Source organism: Dromiciops gliroides, chromosome 1, assembly GCF_019393635.1.
Source record: "Dromiciops gliroides isolate mDroGli1 chromosome 1, mDroGli1.pri, whole genome shotgun sequence".
NCBI lineage: Eukaryota > Metazoa > Chordata > Mammalia > Microbiotheria > Microbiotheriidae > Dromiciops > Dromiciops gliroides.
In genome coordinates, this window is record NC_057861.1 from 505,517,372 (window position 1) to 505,529,426 (window position 12,055).

Sequence of the window (12,055 nt, forward strand, 5' to 3'; positions counted from 1 at the left end):
AAGAACTTGAATCTAGCCAGTGGGCGCTTTCCTCATGCCCTATTCCCAGTCTCTGGTCAGAGAGGCTAGATTAGCACTTCATCCCCTCTTCATCTCTCATACCCTACTTGGAGGTGGGGGGGGGGGAGGAAAAAAAAAGGGAGAGTGTGTGTGGATTAGAGGGGATGAGTAGGAGGGGGCGGGGGGAACGCCCAGACGGGGGTGGGGCGGTGGGCGGTGAGGGGCTTCCCCAGGTTTTAGGCTCGGCTCCTCTCACCACTCGACAATTCCGTCAGTGACATGGGGGTCACTGGTTATTCAGCGGACACCATGGGAGTTATTTCCCGATCCGGCTTCTACCTGAGCCGGAAGGTGGTCGTCTTTACCTTGGTGCTGCTGGGTGCGCTGCTGCTGGGGGTGGCGGCGCTTAGCTCCCTCTACGTGCGTTGCACTCAGGCATCACCGGTGCCGTCGGAGAAGTCCAACACGTTGACCAGAGCCTCATTGCCTTTCAATCTGGTGCCCAACAAGCCGCTAGCGGAGGAAAAGAAAAAGGAGGTCGAGACCAGCACCACCCTCACCCCCGACACCCAGCCGAGCGCCACCCTACCCTCCTGGTTTTGGGACCACCCAAGCCTGTCCACCCTCGGGCCCCAGGACCACCCGAGCCTGTCCACCCCAGAGCCCTGGGACCACCCGGGACTGTTCGCCTCCGAGCCCCTGGACCACTCGCACCTGTCCGCCTCTGAGCCCCAGCTCCCGCTCACCTCCGAACCCTGGAAGCACCCGCGCCTGCCCTCCGACGTGGTGCCCCTGCACTACGACTTGGAGCTATGGATTTACCTGCGGCCGGACCAGATCCAGCAGACAGCGAAGACCTTCGGCGGACGGCTCAGCATCACTGTACAATGCGTCTCCCCAACCGCCCGAGTGCTGCTCCACAGCCTCAGCCTAGACTACGAGGGCTCCAGGGTGCTGGGACCCTTGCCGGAGGGCCCCGAGGCTGACAGTGAGCAGCAGCCAGTGGGCCAGGTGGAGGTGAACAACTTTTGGAAGTTCCCGGAGATGGAGTACGTGGTGATGGAGCTGAACGAAACCCTGAAGCCCGACCGCCACTACGTGCTGCAGTTCGATTACTCCGGCTTAGTGAACCAGAACCGCAGGGAAGGACTCTTCTCCAACTTCTATTCCGACCAGGGCAAGAAGAAGTAAGAGAATAACGTTCGTTCTTCCTCAGCCTCAGCCTCTCTTCACTGCTCCTCCTAGCTCTTTTTTCCCCCGGGGCAATGAGGGTTAAGTGACTTGCCCAGGGTCACACAGTGTCAAGTGTCTGAGGCCGGATTTGAACTCGGGTCCTCCTGAATCCAGGGTCGGTACTTTATCCACTGCGCAACTTAGCTGCCCACCCCCCGCCCCCGCTCTTTTTCTATGTTCACTTTGTTTCCCTTTCCCAATGTCCCCTTCCCCACCTTTCTCCACTTTCACCCCACAAAAGTTTTCTTTCACTTCCTGCCGTTTTATGTATTCAGTATTGGAAGACTGCACCCATTCGCTCCTCTTCGCCAATCTTTCTTTCCCCGTCCCCCACTCCAAGAGCTGAAGTTCCTCCTATTTTTTCAGAGGAAGGACAAATCCAGAAGGATTGTCCTCTCATCTTTCCCCAGCCCCCTTGAACAGGATTACCACTTTCTCACCTTTGGTAAATATCACTCCATTCCTTCACGTTTTCCGAAAGGATACAGTTTTCTTGTTTCCTTTCGTCTTCCCCCCACCAACCTCCTCTCCCCTTTTAGACCGTGGTGCTCAATTTAGTCGTGGACATTTAGTGTGGCTTCTCCCTTTCAGTAAACTCAATTCCCCTTCCTGAGGTTCTATATCAATTAAATCTATTCCTTTTTTTACATCAGCTTCTCTTCATTTTCTTCTTCTTAGGGCACCGGTCTCTCTAAAACTGTACAGATTGTCTTAACTTTTCAGCGCTAGTCATTTAAGATCTAGCTTCTTAAATTGTGGGTAGCTGAATGTGGGGATCATGGAAAATTTGGCAAGTGAAAGGTTATGTATATCTCTTTTATATACCTATATACCTGGGGTCCTGCAAAATTTTCTAGGGCAAAAAGGATTCCCAAATGGAAAAAGTTTAAGAAGTTCTGATTTAAGGGCACCCAGTTCCTACTTCTTTCACCCCATAGCTGCACTTTACCTCCCTCTCTTTCTGACCCAACAGGCTTTTTCCTTTAGAAATGGAAAGTGATAGCAAGGGCTGCTAGGTGGCGTAGTGTATAGAGCACTGGCCCTGGATTCAGGAGGACCTGAGTTCAAATCCGACCTCAGACACTTAACACTTACTAGCTGTGTGACCCTCGGCAAGTCACTTAACCCCAATTGCCTCACTAAAAGAAAAAAAAAGAAAGTGATAGCAAGAGGTTGTTCTGAATTTTTACATTCATACATGTATATGTATAGATATGTTTGTGTATATATGAACCAGCTCATGTATGTCTATGAACCATATATATGTATATCTACATACACCAGCTCTGTGTGTGTGTGTGTGTGTGTGTGTGTGTATGCACACTAGCTTTTCTTTATATCCTATTTGAGAAACCGCTCAATTATGGCATCTTCTTACAACTTGGAGAGGAGAAATCCCATCAATTTCTTTTCTTTTTTGATTTCTCAGAGCTTTCTGACTGCGTTAATTATACAAAGCACTTTGGGATACAATTTATACATGTGAGATGCCAAATAAATATCCCCCCCCCTTTCACATAGGCCCTCGCTTAATTAGAAATGTCTTTAAGTTTAGAGGATAGAAGTGCCAGAGATAGGAAGCAATTCAGTGGATTCCTGTTGTGGTTCTCTTCCTACAAGACACATCTGAGAACATGCCATCGTGTATACCACAGTCTATTGTACCTGTTTTCTTATTTTAGTTTTGTATAACCTAAAAAATGTACAACGATGTGGAAGAAATACTCAGTATTTTGGATTTTTCTAGTTTCAAGGATAGTAGATAGTACTCATGAGGCTTAAAGTCAGTTACTTCACTTCTTCAAAGATTCATTTTCCTCATGTCTAAGATGAAGAGCTTGGACTAAAGCTCCTTTCTGTTCCAAAATTTATAATTCAAGGAGTGTTTGCAAATTTTAGGTCCCTAAGAGAACAAACTTAGAAGTCTGAGTTCAGATCACATATTAAGAGTACAACAAGATTTCAATTTCATCTACTCCAGTTAGTTCCCTCATTTTACAGATGAGGAAGTGGAAGCCCAGAGATTTATTATAAACTGAGTGATCTTGGCAGGTAGTAATCAAAAGAGTCAGAATTTGAGCCCAAATCTTTTGGCTTCAAATCCAGATTTCTTGGTAGCCATTCTTTCAAAGCTCTGCTATTCCCGGAAGTGATATTAACAAAATATCATTGTGTAGGATTACAAAAACTCCATTAAACCCTGTAGATGCAGAGTACTCTCAATAACTGCATCTTCTAAATGTGTAGGAGGTGTTCACTTAATTTATTAAGGCTTAAATACTCAATAGTATCAAAAGCAACTCCCTGAAATCTGTGTGTCCTTGCCACTCTAACACTTCTTCCAAGGTCACTAATAATCTATTCATTGTTAAATATCCTTCTTGAACTCTCAGTGGCATTTGACACTGTCCAATATCTCTTCCTTCTGGATTTGTTCTTCTCAAGGTTTTCATGACATTACTGTAATTCTCTTTCTGGCTGATGGATCTTTTCCACTCGTTTTTACAGACTCACCAACTTTATCCATATCCTACCCCATATATATGGGTGTGTCCCAGGGCTCTGTCCTGGGCTTTTTTCTCTTCCCTCTCTTTATGCTCTTGGTGATTTCATCAGTTTCTTTGCGTTCTAGATATTCTATGCAGATGACTCCAAAATCTATATATCTAGCCCTCATCTTTCCCTGTTTGCTGGACAGCTCCACCTGGGTATTCCTTAGGCACCTCAAACTCAATAGGTCAAATGAAAATTCATTTTTCTCCAATGTTCTGACACCCCCATTTCTACAATTCTTCCAGTCATCCAGGATAAAGACTTATGAGTCATCTTCAACTCTTCATTCATGCACCACTACTCCTCTCATCTAATCAACTGCTAAGTCTTGGTGGTTCTATCTCCTCCCAAATTTATACCCTTTTCTTTACTCATACCAAACTCACACTAGTTGAGGAGAAAACATTTACTCTAGTAGGAAGAATACTGGCTCTGAATTCAAAAGTCCTCAGTTCAAATATCACCTCTGATGCTTATTATTTGTGACATTGAGAAAATCACTTTACCTCCCTGGGCCCCCATTTCCTCATTTATAAAATGAGGTGTTTGGACTACATGGCCTCTAAGGTTGATTCCAGTTCTAAGTCTATGATCTATGACCTATGGTCCTCATCAAACCTTGACTAGACTATTGGAAAAGCTTCTTAATGGGCCCCTCCCTTCCCCAATCCATCTTCATAGGTTGCCAAGTTGCAATTCCCAAAGCACGGATGAAACCATGTCATTCTCTTTCTCAAGGAACTTCAGTGGCTGCCAGTTGCCTCTGGGACTAAAATACAGTCTCCTCTGTGAGGAGTTGAGATCCTATGACTTACTTAGATAAGACTAGATCCCAGTCTTCAGACTATCTGATCCATTAATCTTTCCAATTTTGCAAGAGACAGAAGATAAGGGGAGCCCTTCCTGAATGTTTCCTAGGAGCCTAATTGGGTTCACACTGCCTAGATCATACCTGTACCTTGCATGTGGAATGTGAGTGGCTTCTCATCTGTAATATAAGCCCATGATGTATGTGAGAGAGAGAGTTGCTGGGGATCCCTTCCACTGTCTGCTGCTTGCTATCATCACTTGATAAGGAAACAGATCAGACCTGCTTTTGTTCCCAGGTTCAGTTATTAATATACATCAAGATCCTGATTAGAAAAATACTGAATCCCATGTAGCATTTGCATATATTCAAATTTTCTTTATTTGAAGTTATACTTATGTAAAATATGGTGATTAGCTCTAGCCCAAAGAAAATAGTCCATATGAATTCAAAGAATGTAACCATTTCAGGGAGATTTATTGTTTGCATTAATTGGGACCTGGTCATATAGGTAGAAGTCCAAAATGTTGAAGAATTAATAAGTATTAGAAAGTAGGACTACTCCTTTTCTTTGTATCCTTTTTTTTTTTCTTTGTATTCTTTATCTTTGGGTGGAAGAGTTTAGATATGGAGTCCTTTAAGCTCCCCAGTGAAAATAATATCTTCCTTTTGTTTTGGAAAAGCTGAATTGTAGTTACATCCTTCCCTAGACTGAATAATACCATCACTTGTAAAATATATATTTTTTCCTGTTCAGGCATTTTATCTTAAACTATTTTCAGTATTTACTTTATATTGAACAAATTAGTCTAGTTCTGAATTAAACATAATAGAAATACAGTTTTGTTTTTTTTGTATTTTGGGGTTTTTTTGCGGGGCAATGGGAGTTAAGCGACTTGCCCAGGGTCACACAGCTAGTAAGTGTTAAGTGTCTGAGGCTGGATTTGAACTCAGGTACTCCTGAATCCAGGGCCAACGCTTTAACCACTGCGACATCTAGCTGCCCCCTGAAATACAGTTTTATACTATTTAAACTTAACTACAGGGCTTAATGATTATATGCAAGCCATCATTCATGGTATACTAAAAAGTATGCAGGGCAGCTAGGTGGCGCAGTGGATAGAGCACCAGCCTTGGAGTCGGGAGTGCCTGAGTTCAAATCCGGCCTCAGACACTTGACACTTACTAGCTGTGTGACCCTGGGCAAGTCACTTAACCCCAATTGCCTCACTTAAAAAAAAAAAAAAGTATGCAAAGATAGATGAGTCAGCAAGCTCCACCAGCATTCCAGTTTCTACTCTGGTTTCCTAACATGATAGCACCATATGTAGCAACATGGTCTTATACAGAAATATAGGCTTGGGACCTGTGAATAACTGCCACCAGGTAGAAAAATTTTATATTCAGGAGGATAGGTAGCTTTTTTGCAAATACACCAACAGCCACTGACATCTTTTGACTTCTAGTTAAGGATGCACACAGGGATTGGAGGAGTTCCTCTGAGGAGTGTGTGTGTGTGTGTGTAGGTGATAGTGTGAGTCTACATTTAGATATCTGTTAGTCATTCTGTTTCTGGATGCATGTTCCTCCTTTTCTCTATGGGTGGGGGCACAGCTAGTCAGGCTGGATTAACTTCAAATTTTATGAAGTCATTAAGAAGCTATGATTGGGGCAGCTAGGTGGCACAGTGGATAGAGCACCAGCCCTGGAGTCAGAAGGACCTGAGTTCAAAGCTGGCCTCAGACACTTAACACTTACTAGCTGTGTGACCCTGGGCAAGTCACTTAACCCCAATTGCCTCACCAAAAAAAGAAAAAGAAAAAGAAAAGAAGCTATGATCAATCAATTAGCATTACTAAGTACCTATTATGTACCAGGAAGTGTGTTAGGTGCTGGGATTACAAAGGCTAAAAAAAATCTCTCTTCACAAAGAGTTTATATTCTAATGAAGGAAAATTTTATTTTGTTTGATATATGTATGTTACATTATATGCTTACATAAGTGTGTATAGGTAAATACTTATACGTATATAAATATACACACAGAATTGTTAAATATAAGATGGTTTGGGAAGAAGGACACTAGAAGTTTAGGGAATCAAGAAAGGCTTCAAGTAGAAGGTGGTTTTTGAGCTGTACCTTGAAAAATAGAGTGATTCTTTGAGGTGGAAGTAAGGAGGAAGAGCATTCTAGGCAAGAAGGATGATCATTATATGAGAAACAGAGAGACGTTCAGTTTGGCCTTCTTCTTCCTTAAAGAGACTATTATGGCTCTTCTGTGAGACAGCCTTAGCCAACATAGTTAGAGGCCAAATGATACATCTTTAATTCCTTTGTTAGTAGAGACTTCTCACCTATATCCAACTGACACCCAATAAGGTTCCTCAGTTGACTGCCAAAACCTTTTTTTTTTAACCTTTCCTCACCACCAAAGAGTGGTCCTCCAAACCCTCTTTCCTAGTAGATGCATGTATTCCTTTCCTCATCATTCCTCTGACACCTAGCATCCAATTCACAAAATTTACCTTGAAGTTTAAATTACCCTCAGTGAAGCTTATTAACACTAGAGGGAGAATGATGGAGCTGATGAATTTTGTCCTATATTCCAACCATTATAGCAAAACTCCTTATGCCCTTTATACCATTCAAGGGATTGAATAGCTTTCTGGTAGTGTTGGTCTTTGAAAGCTCAAGATCTAATCACAGAAAAAAGGACCAATAATGAGGTGTTAAGTGAACTATAAAAATATGGCCACACCACATCATCCCTTTGTTATATATAAACAAATCCCTTGAGTAAATTAGAAAGGGAGTAACATGATAGAAACAATGATAAGTCATATCCATTGTTAACAGCAAGCCATCTGGAGCTGGAATAATGGAGGCATAGGCAAAGGCAGCCATCTTTAAGAAAGGGGACCTCCATACTGATGTCAAGGACAGTTGGACTGATTAGACATGAGAAGTATTGGGATATATTCTATGTAGCTTAAATCCTACAGGCCTACAAATCCCAAGGTTTTAGATCTTATCACCTTTCCTGCCTTGGGCTGTCTCAAAGAAGCCTGAATCCCTTCCCTCTGGACAGGAGGAAAGTATTTACCTTTCTTTGTTTTAGATATTTATTTCATCTTTATAAGTAGCAATAACCACAAGCCTTTACTAGTCTGAATATACTTACAAGAAATGCAGTTGGGAAAAGACTCTTGAGGGAGGCAGAGAAATAGATCTAACACTGAAGTGTTTTTCCAGAGCATTGTTTCTGACTGGGGTCTTGGAGATGAGAGAGAGAGAGAGAGAGAGAGAGAGAGAGAGAGAGAGAGAGAGAGAGAGAGAGAGAGAGAGAGAGATGAGAAAATGAGATTCTTTGATCCAACTTCCTAGAGAAGAGGAGTGTTTATACTAAGAAACCCGGGTAGATGGGGGAAGTACAAATGGGAGGGGTTAAGCAATCCTGCTCACAACATTTTTCTACCATTATTATGCTGCTGATAAAAGACTAAGAAAATTAGGATTCTTTTCTTTGGAAACAAGAAAAATTTAGAAAGTTATGATTAAAATCTGAGGTTACTAAGGGTATAAAATAGAGTGAATATGGTAATGAATCACTGAATCACAGAATGTCAGAAATGGAAGAAACTTCAAAGATCATTCAGTTCAACCCTCTCATTTTAGATATTAGAAGACTGAAGCCAAGAAGTAATGATTCCAAGGTCACATAGTCTGTGTCAGAAGTCCTTTTGATGTATTTAAGATTTCTTTTGACCTACCAATTTGGATATACTCTTCAAGGGAATCTAGGGATCATTAGGAATAAATTTGGAACCATCCAAATGAAATGAGTGAACTCTGCTTGAGCACTTTTCTGTACTCCTATCACCAAATTGTAACATGGTAGTAATCAACGTATAGCCATTATTTATCTGGTGCTTTGAAGTTCAAAGAAGGCTTTACATAGATGGTTTCATTTGAGCCTCACAACAATACTGTGAAATAGTTACTACTAGCATCATTATCATTATTTTACAGATGACAGAATGGATGGTCAAGTGACTTGACCATTGGTGCAAGATAGTAAATGTGTGGGATTTGAAGCCAAATCATGCTCACTACAAATGCAAAACTCTATCCAATATAGTAGATTGTATATATTTTAAGTGGTTGAGGCAACTAAGTGGCTTGGAGGAGAGAGTGCTACATTTAGAGTCAAGCTGTTTCAGACAAAATTTACTAGCCATGTAGCCATATGAAAGTGTCCCTAGGTGGCCCAGTGGATAGATTCAGCCCTGAAGTCAAGAACACTCCTTTTCCTGAATTCAAATTTGGCCTCAGATATATACTAGCAATATGACCCTGGGCAAGTCATTTAACCCTGTCTTCCTCAGTATCCTCATCTCTAAAATGATCTGGAGAAGGAAATGGCAAACCACTCCAATAACTTTGCCAAGAAAACTCCAAATGGGGTCATGAAGAGTTGGACATAACTGAAAAAAATGACTGAATAACAAAGCCATATGTAAATCATTTGACCTTAATTGCCATTGTAAATTTCCTTTTGTTATTTAGTACCCCCCAATTACATGTAAAAACAATTTTAAACATTTGTTTAAAAAACTTTGAGTTCCAAATTCTCTTCCCACCCCCCACTTTGAGAAGGCACGCAATTTGATATAGGTTATATAAGTGTAATCATTCAAACATTTCCATATTAGTCATGTTATGAAATAAAACATAGACAAAAAAACTCAAGAAAAATAAAGTTTAAAAAATATGCTTCAATCTGTTTTCAGACACCATCAGTTCTTTCTCTGGGGATGGATAGCATTTTTCATCATAAGTCCTTCAGAGTTCTCTTGGATCATTGTGTTGCTGAGAATAGCTAAGTCATTCACAGCTGATCATCTTACAATATTGCTGTGACTTTGTACACAGTACATCTGATTGCCATTGTAAAATGAAGATAATAGCATCTACCTCCCAGCATGATTGTGAGGATAAAATGATATATGTAAAGAACTTTGCAAACCTTTAGAAAAGCTATATAACTATTATATATTATTTTCTGAGACATGATTATGCTCAACAAAGGAGCAAGTCCAAAATCTGTTGAAAACAAATGATAAGCAAACATGACTCATCATTGGGCGAAACATCTGGCTATATTAAGCATTTTTATTTTGGGGTGTGGTATTGGAATTTTTTGACAACTTAATGAAAAGTCTTATTTACTCTTTTGCCAATAATGTTTAGACCCTGCTAGACAAGGTCTTTAGGCAATTGAGTTCATAACATATCTGGACTCATATACCTTAATTTGTACTCATTTTTATGTAGTGGATCTAATGATCCCTAAGGGTTTCTTGACATTGGATCAGATAAGCCCTATGATTCTTTCCAGCTCTGATGTTCTGATTCTATGATTTTCTGGCTTCCATAGCAAGGAGGGGAGACCATAATGAGAGAACATGGTGATGTAGCATTAAACTTATGGGAGAGTGTTCTTCCAGCATTGAGTTCTCCAGAATGTCATAGGATTGACATCTAGAAGGGCCCTAGGAGATTACTAATTGGAGTCTAGACTAGGTCTCATTTTATAAAGGAGGAAATGGAGGCCTCTTTATAGAAATGAAATGAGTTGCTTAGAGTTCCAGAGGTATTAAGTAGCCAAGCCAAAATTCAAACTTGGGGTCTCAGATTCTAAATGCAATTGATAACATTAGCCCTATATTCATCTGTTTTTGCTCTTTAGTCATTTCAGTCACTTTGTGACCCCATTTGGGGTTTTCTTGGCAAAGCTATTAGCATGATTTGCCATTTTCTTCTCCAGCTCAATTATAGATGAAGCAAACAGGGTGAAGTGACTTGCCCAGGGGTCACACAGCCAATAAGTATTTGAGGTCTGATTTGAACTCAGATCTTCCTGACTCCAGGCCTGGAACTCTATCCACTGCCCACATTCATCTGTTCAGGTCAGACCTAGTGCAGGGTGGTCTGGTGCCTTAAGTTAAGATTTGAAATGAGACACTTGTAAACTATCTAATTATTAACAAAAGGAGGTTTGTTTAGTCATAGCATGGAAGGGATACTCACTAATGGCATGACCCTGATTCAGTTAAGCACAGTTTCCCTGCCTCTGATGGTCTGTTGGTCAGAAGCACAAGGGAATTGATGCTGACTCCTTGTGTGGTGGCTTTTTGTACTTAGGCCACCTGGAAGCTAGATCGATGGTTCAAGTTTTAGTCTAGTCCATCAAAACCAAGAACTTTGGCTCATTTCTCTTGATTATATAACTAGAAAGAGTATAATATGCTTATTACATGTAACAAATATTACATTCTGTGTGTGAATACTTTATACTTCCTTCATTTCCTTTTTTAGGGTTTGTTTACAGGAACAGTATAAAGTTCAGGATGGTCACCTCTGGGGTATGTCTGCTTAGGCAGGGCAGGGACTGTTGGAAAGGGAAGGTGTATTTGTTTCTCCCTTTCCTGATCCCAATCTTGGCTACAAAATGACAATAATACCTTGTAATTGAATAGCACTTCAGAATTTATGGGACACTTTTGCACCTTTTATTCAATTTGATTCTAAGTGTAACCCTAAATTTAAATTTTTTTTTTTTTTTTAGTGAGGCAATTGGAGTTAAGTGACTTGCCCAGGGTCACACAGCTAGTAAGTGTTAAGTGTCTGACGCCAGCTTTGAACTCAGGTCCTCCTGACTCCAGGGCCGGTGCTCTATCCACTGCACCACCTAGCTGCCCCCAACCCTAAATATTTTTACTCCCAGTTTTACAAATGAGATTTTGGCTCTGAGAGATTTTATGGCTTGTCCAAAGACACAAAGCTATTGAATAGTAGACCTGGGACTGGAATCTAAGGCTTTTAACTCTTAAGCCTGTGTTCTTTCCATTATGCTATAGCTAATCCCAAGATAAAGAGGATATATAAATATAGTCTCTCTCCAATTTATTTGCTAATAATAATAGTAATTAGTAATAATAGCAATTACTTAGTAGTTATTAGCTTTATAATGTAGAATAATAATGATTAGATTATACTTATTTAGAGTTCTAAGTTTTATAAAACCTTTGCATCTGTCCTCTCATTTGATCCTCACAACAATCCTTCAAGGTAGGTATTTGGCTCTTCTTATCCCATTCATGGATGAGGAAACTAAGATACAGTGAGGGGAGATCACTTGACCTAGGTACCACAGCCAGTAAGTATCCTTTTGAATCTGGGTCTCTACTGACTTCAAGAGAACAGAAGAAAAATATTTCCCACCAATGTTTCCATCCAGGGCTCTGATTGCTTCTCAACTGGAACCAACAGCTGCCAGGGCAATTTTCCCTGGCTTTGATGAGCCGGCTATGAAGGCAACCTTCAATATCACAATTGTTCACCATCCTGCTTATGTGGCTCTTTCCAATATGCCAGTCCTAGGTAAGGAATGCTTCTTTA

The 12,055-nt window shown here is 40.9% G+C and overlaps 1 protein-coding gene across 1 annotated transcript in view; it reads left to right on the plus strand.

Annotated features, from left to right (window-relative positions):
- The first annotated feature begins 279 nt into the window (after positions 1-279).
- The window catches only part of LVRN (laeverin), a 57,759-nt gene continuing 45,983 nt past the window's right edge, over positions 280-12,055 (plus strand). The window contains exons 1-2 of the mRNA XM_043997771.1: positions 280-1,187; positions 11,895-12,037. Of these exons, the coding sequence (XP_043853706.1) occupies positions 280-1,187; positions 11,895-12,037 (1,051 nt within the window). The remainder of the gene's footprint in view (positions 1,188-11,894; positions 12,038-12,055) is intronic.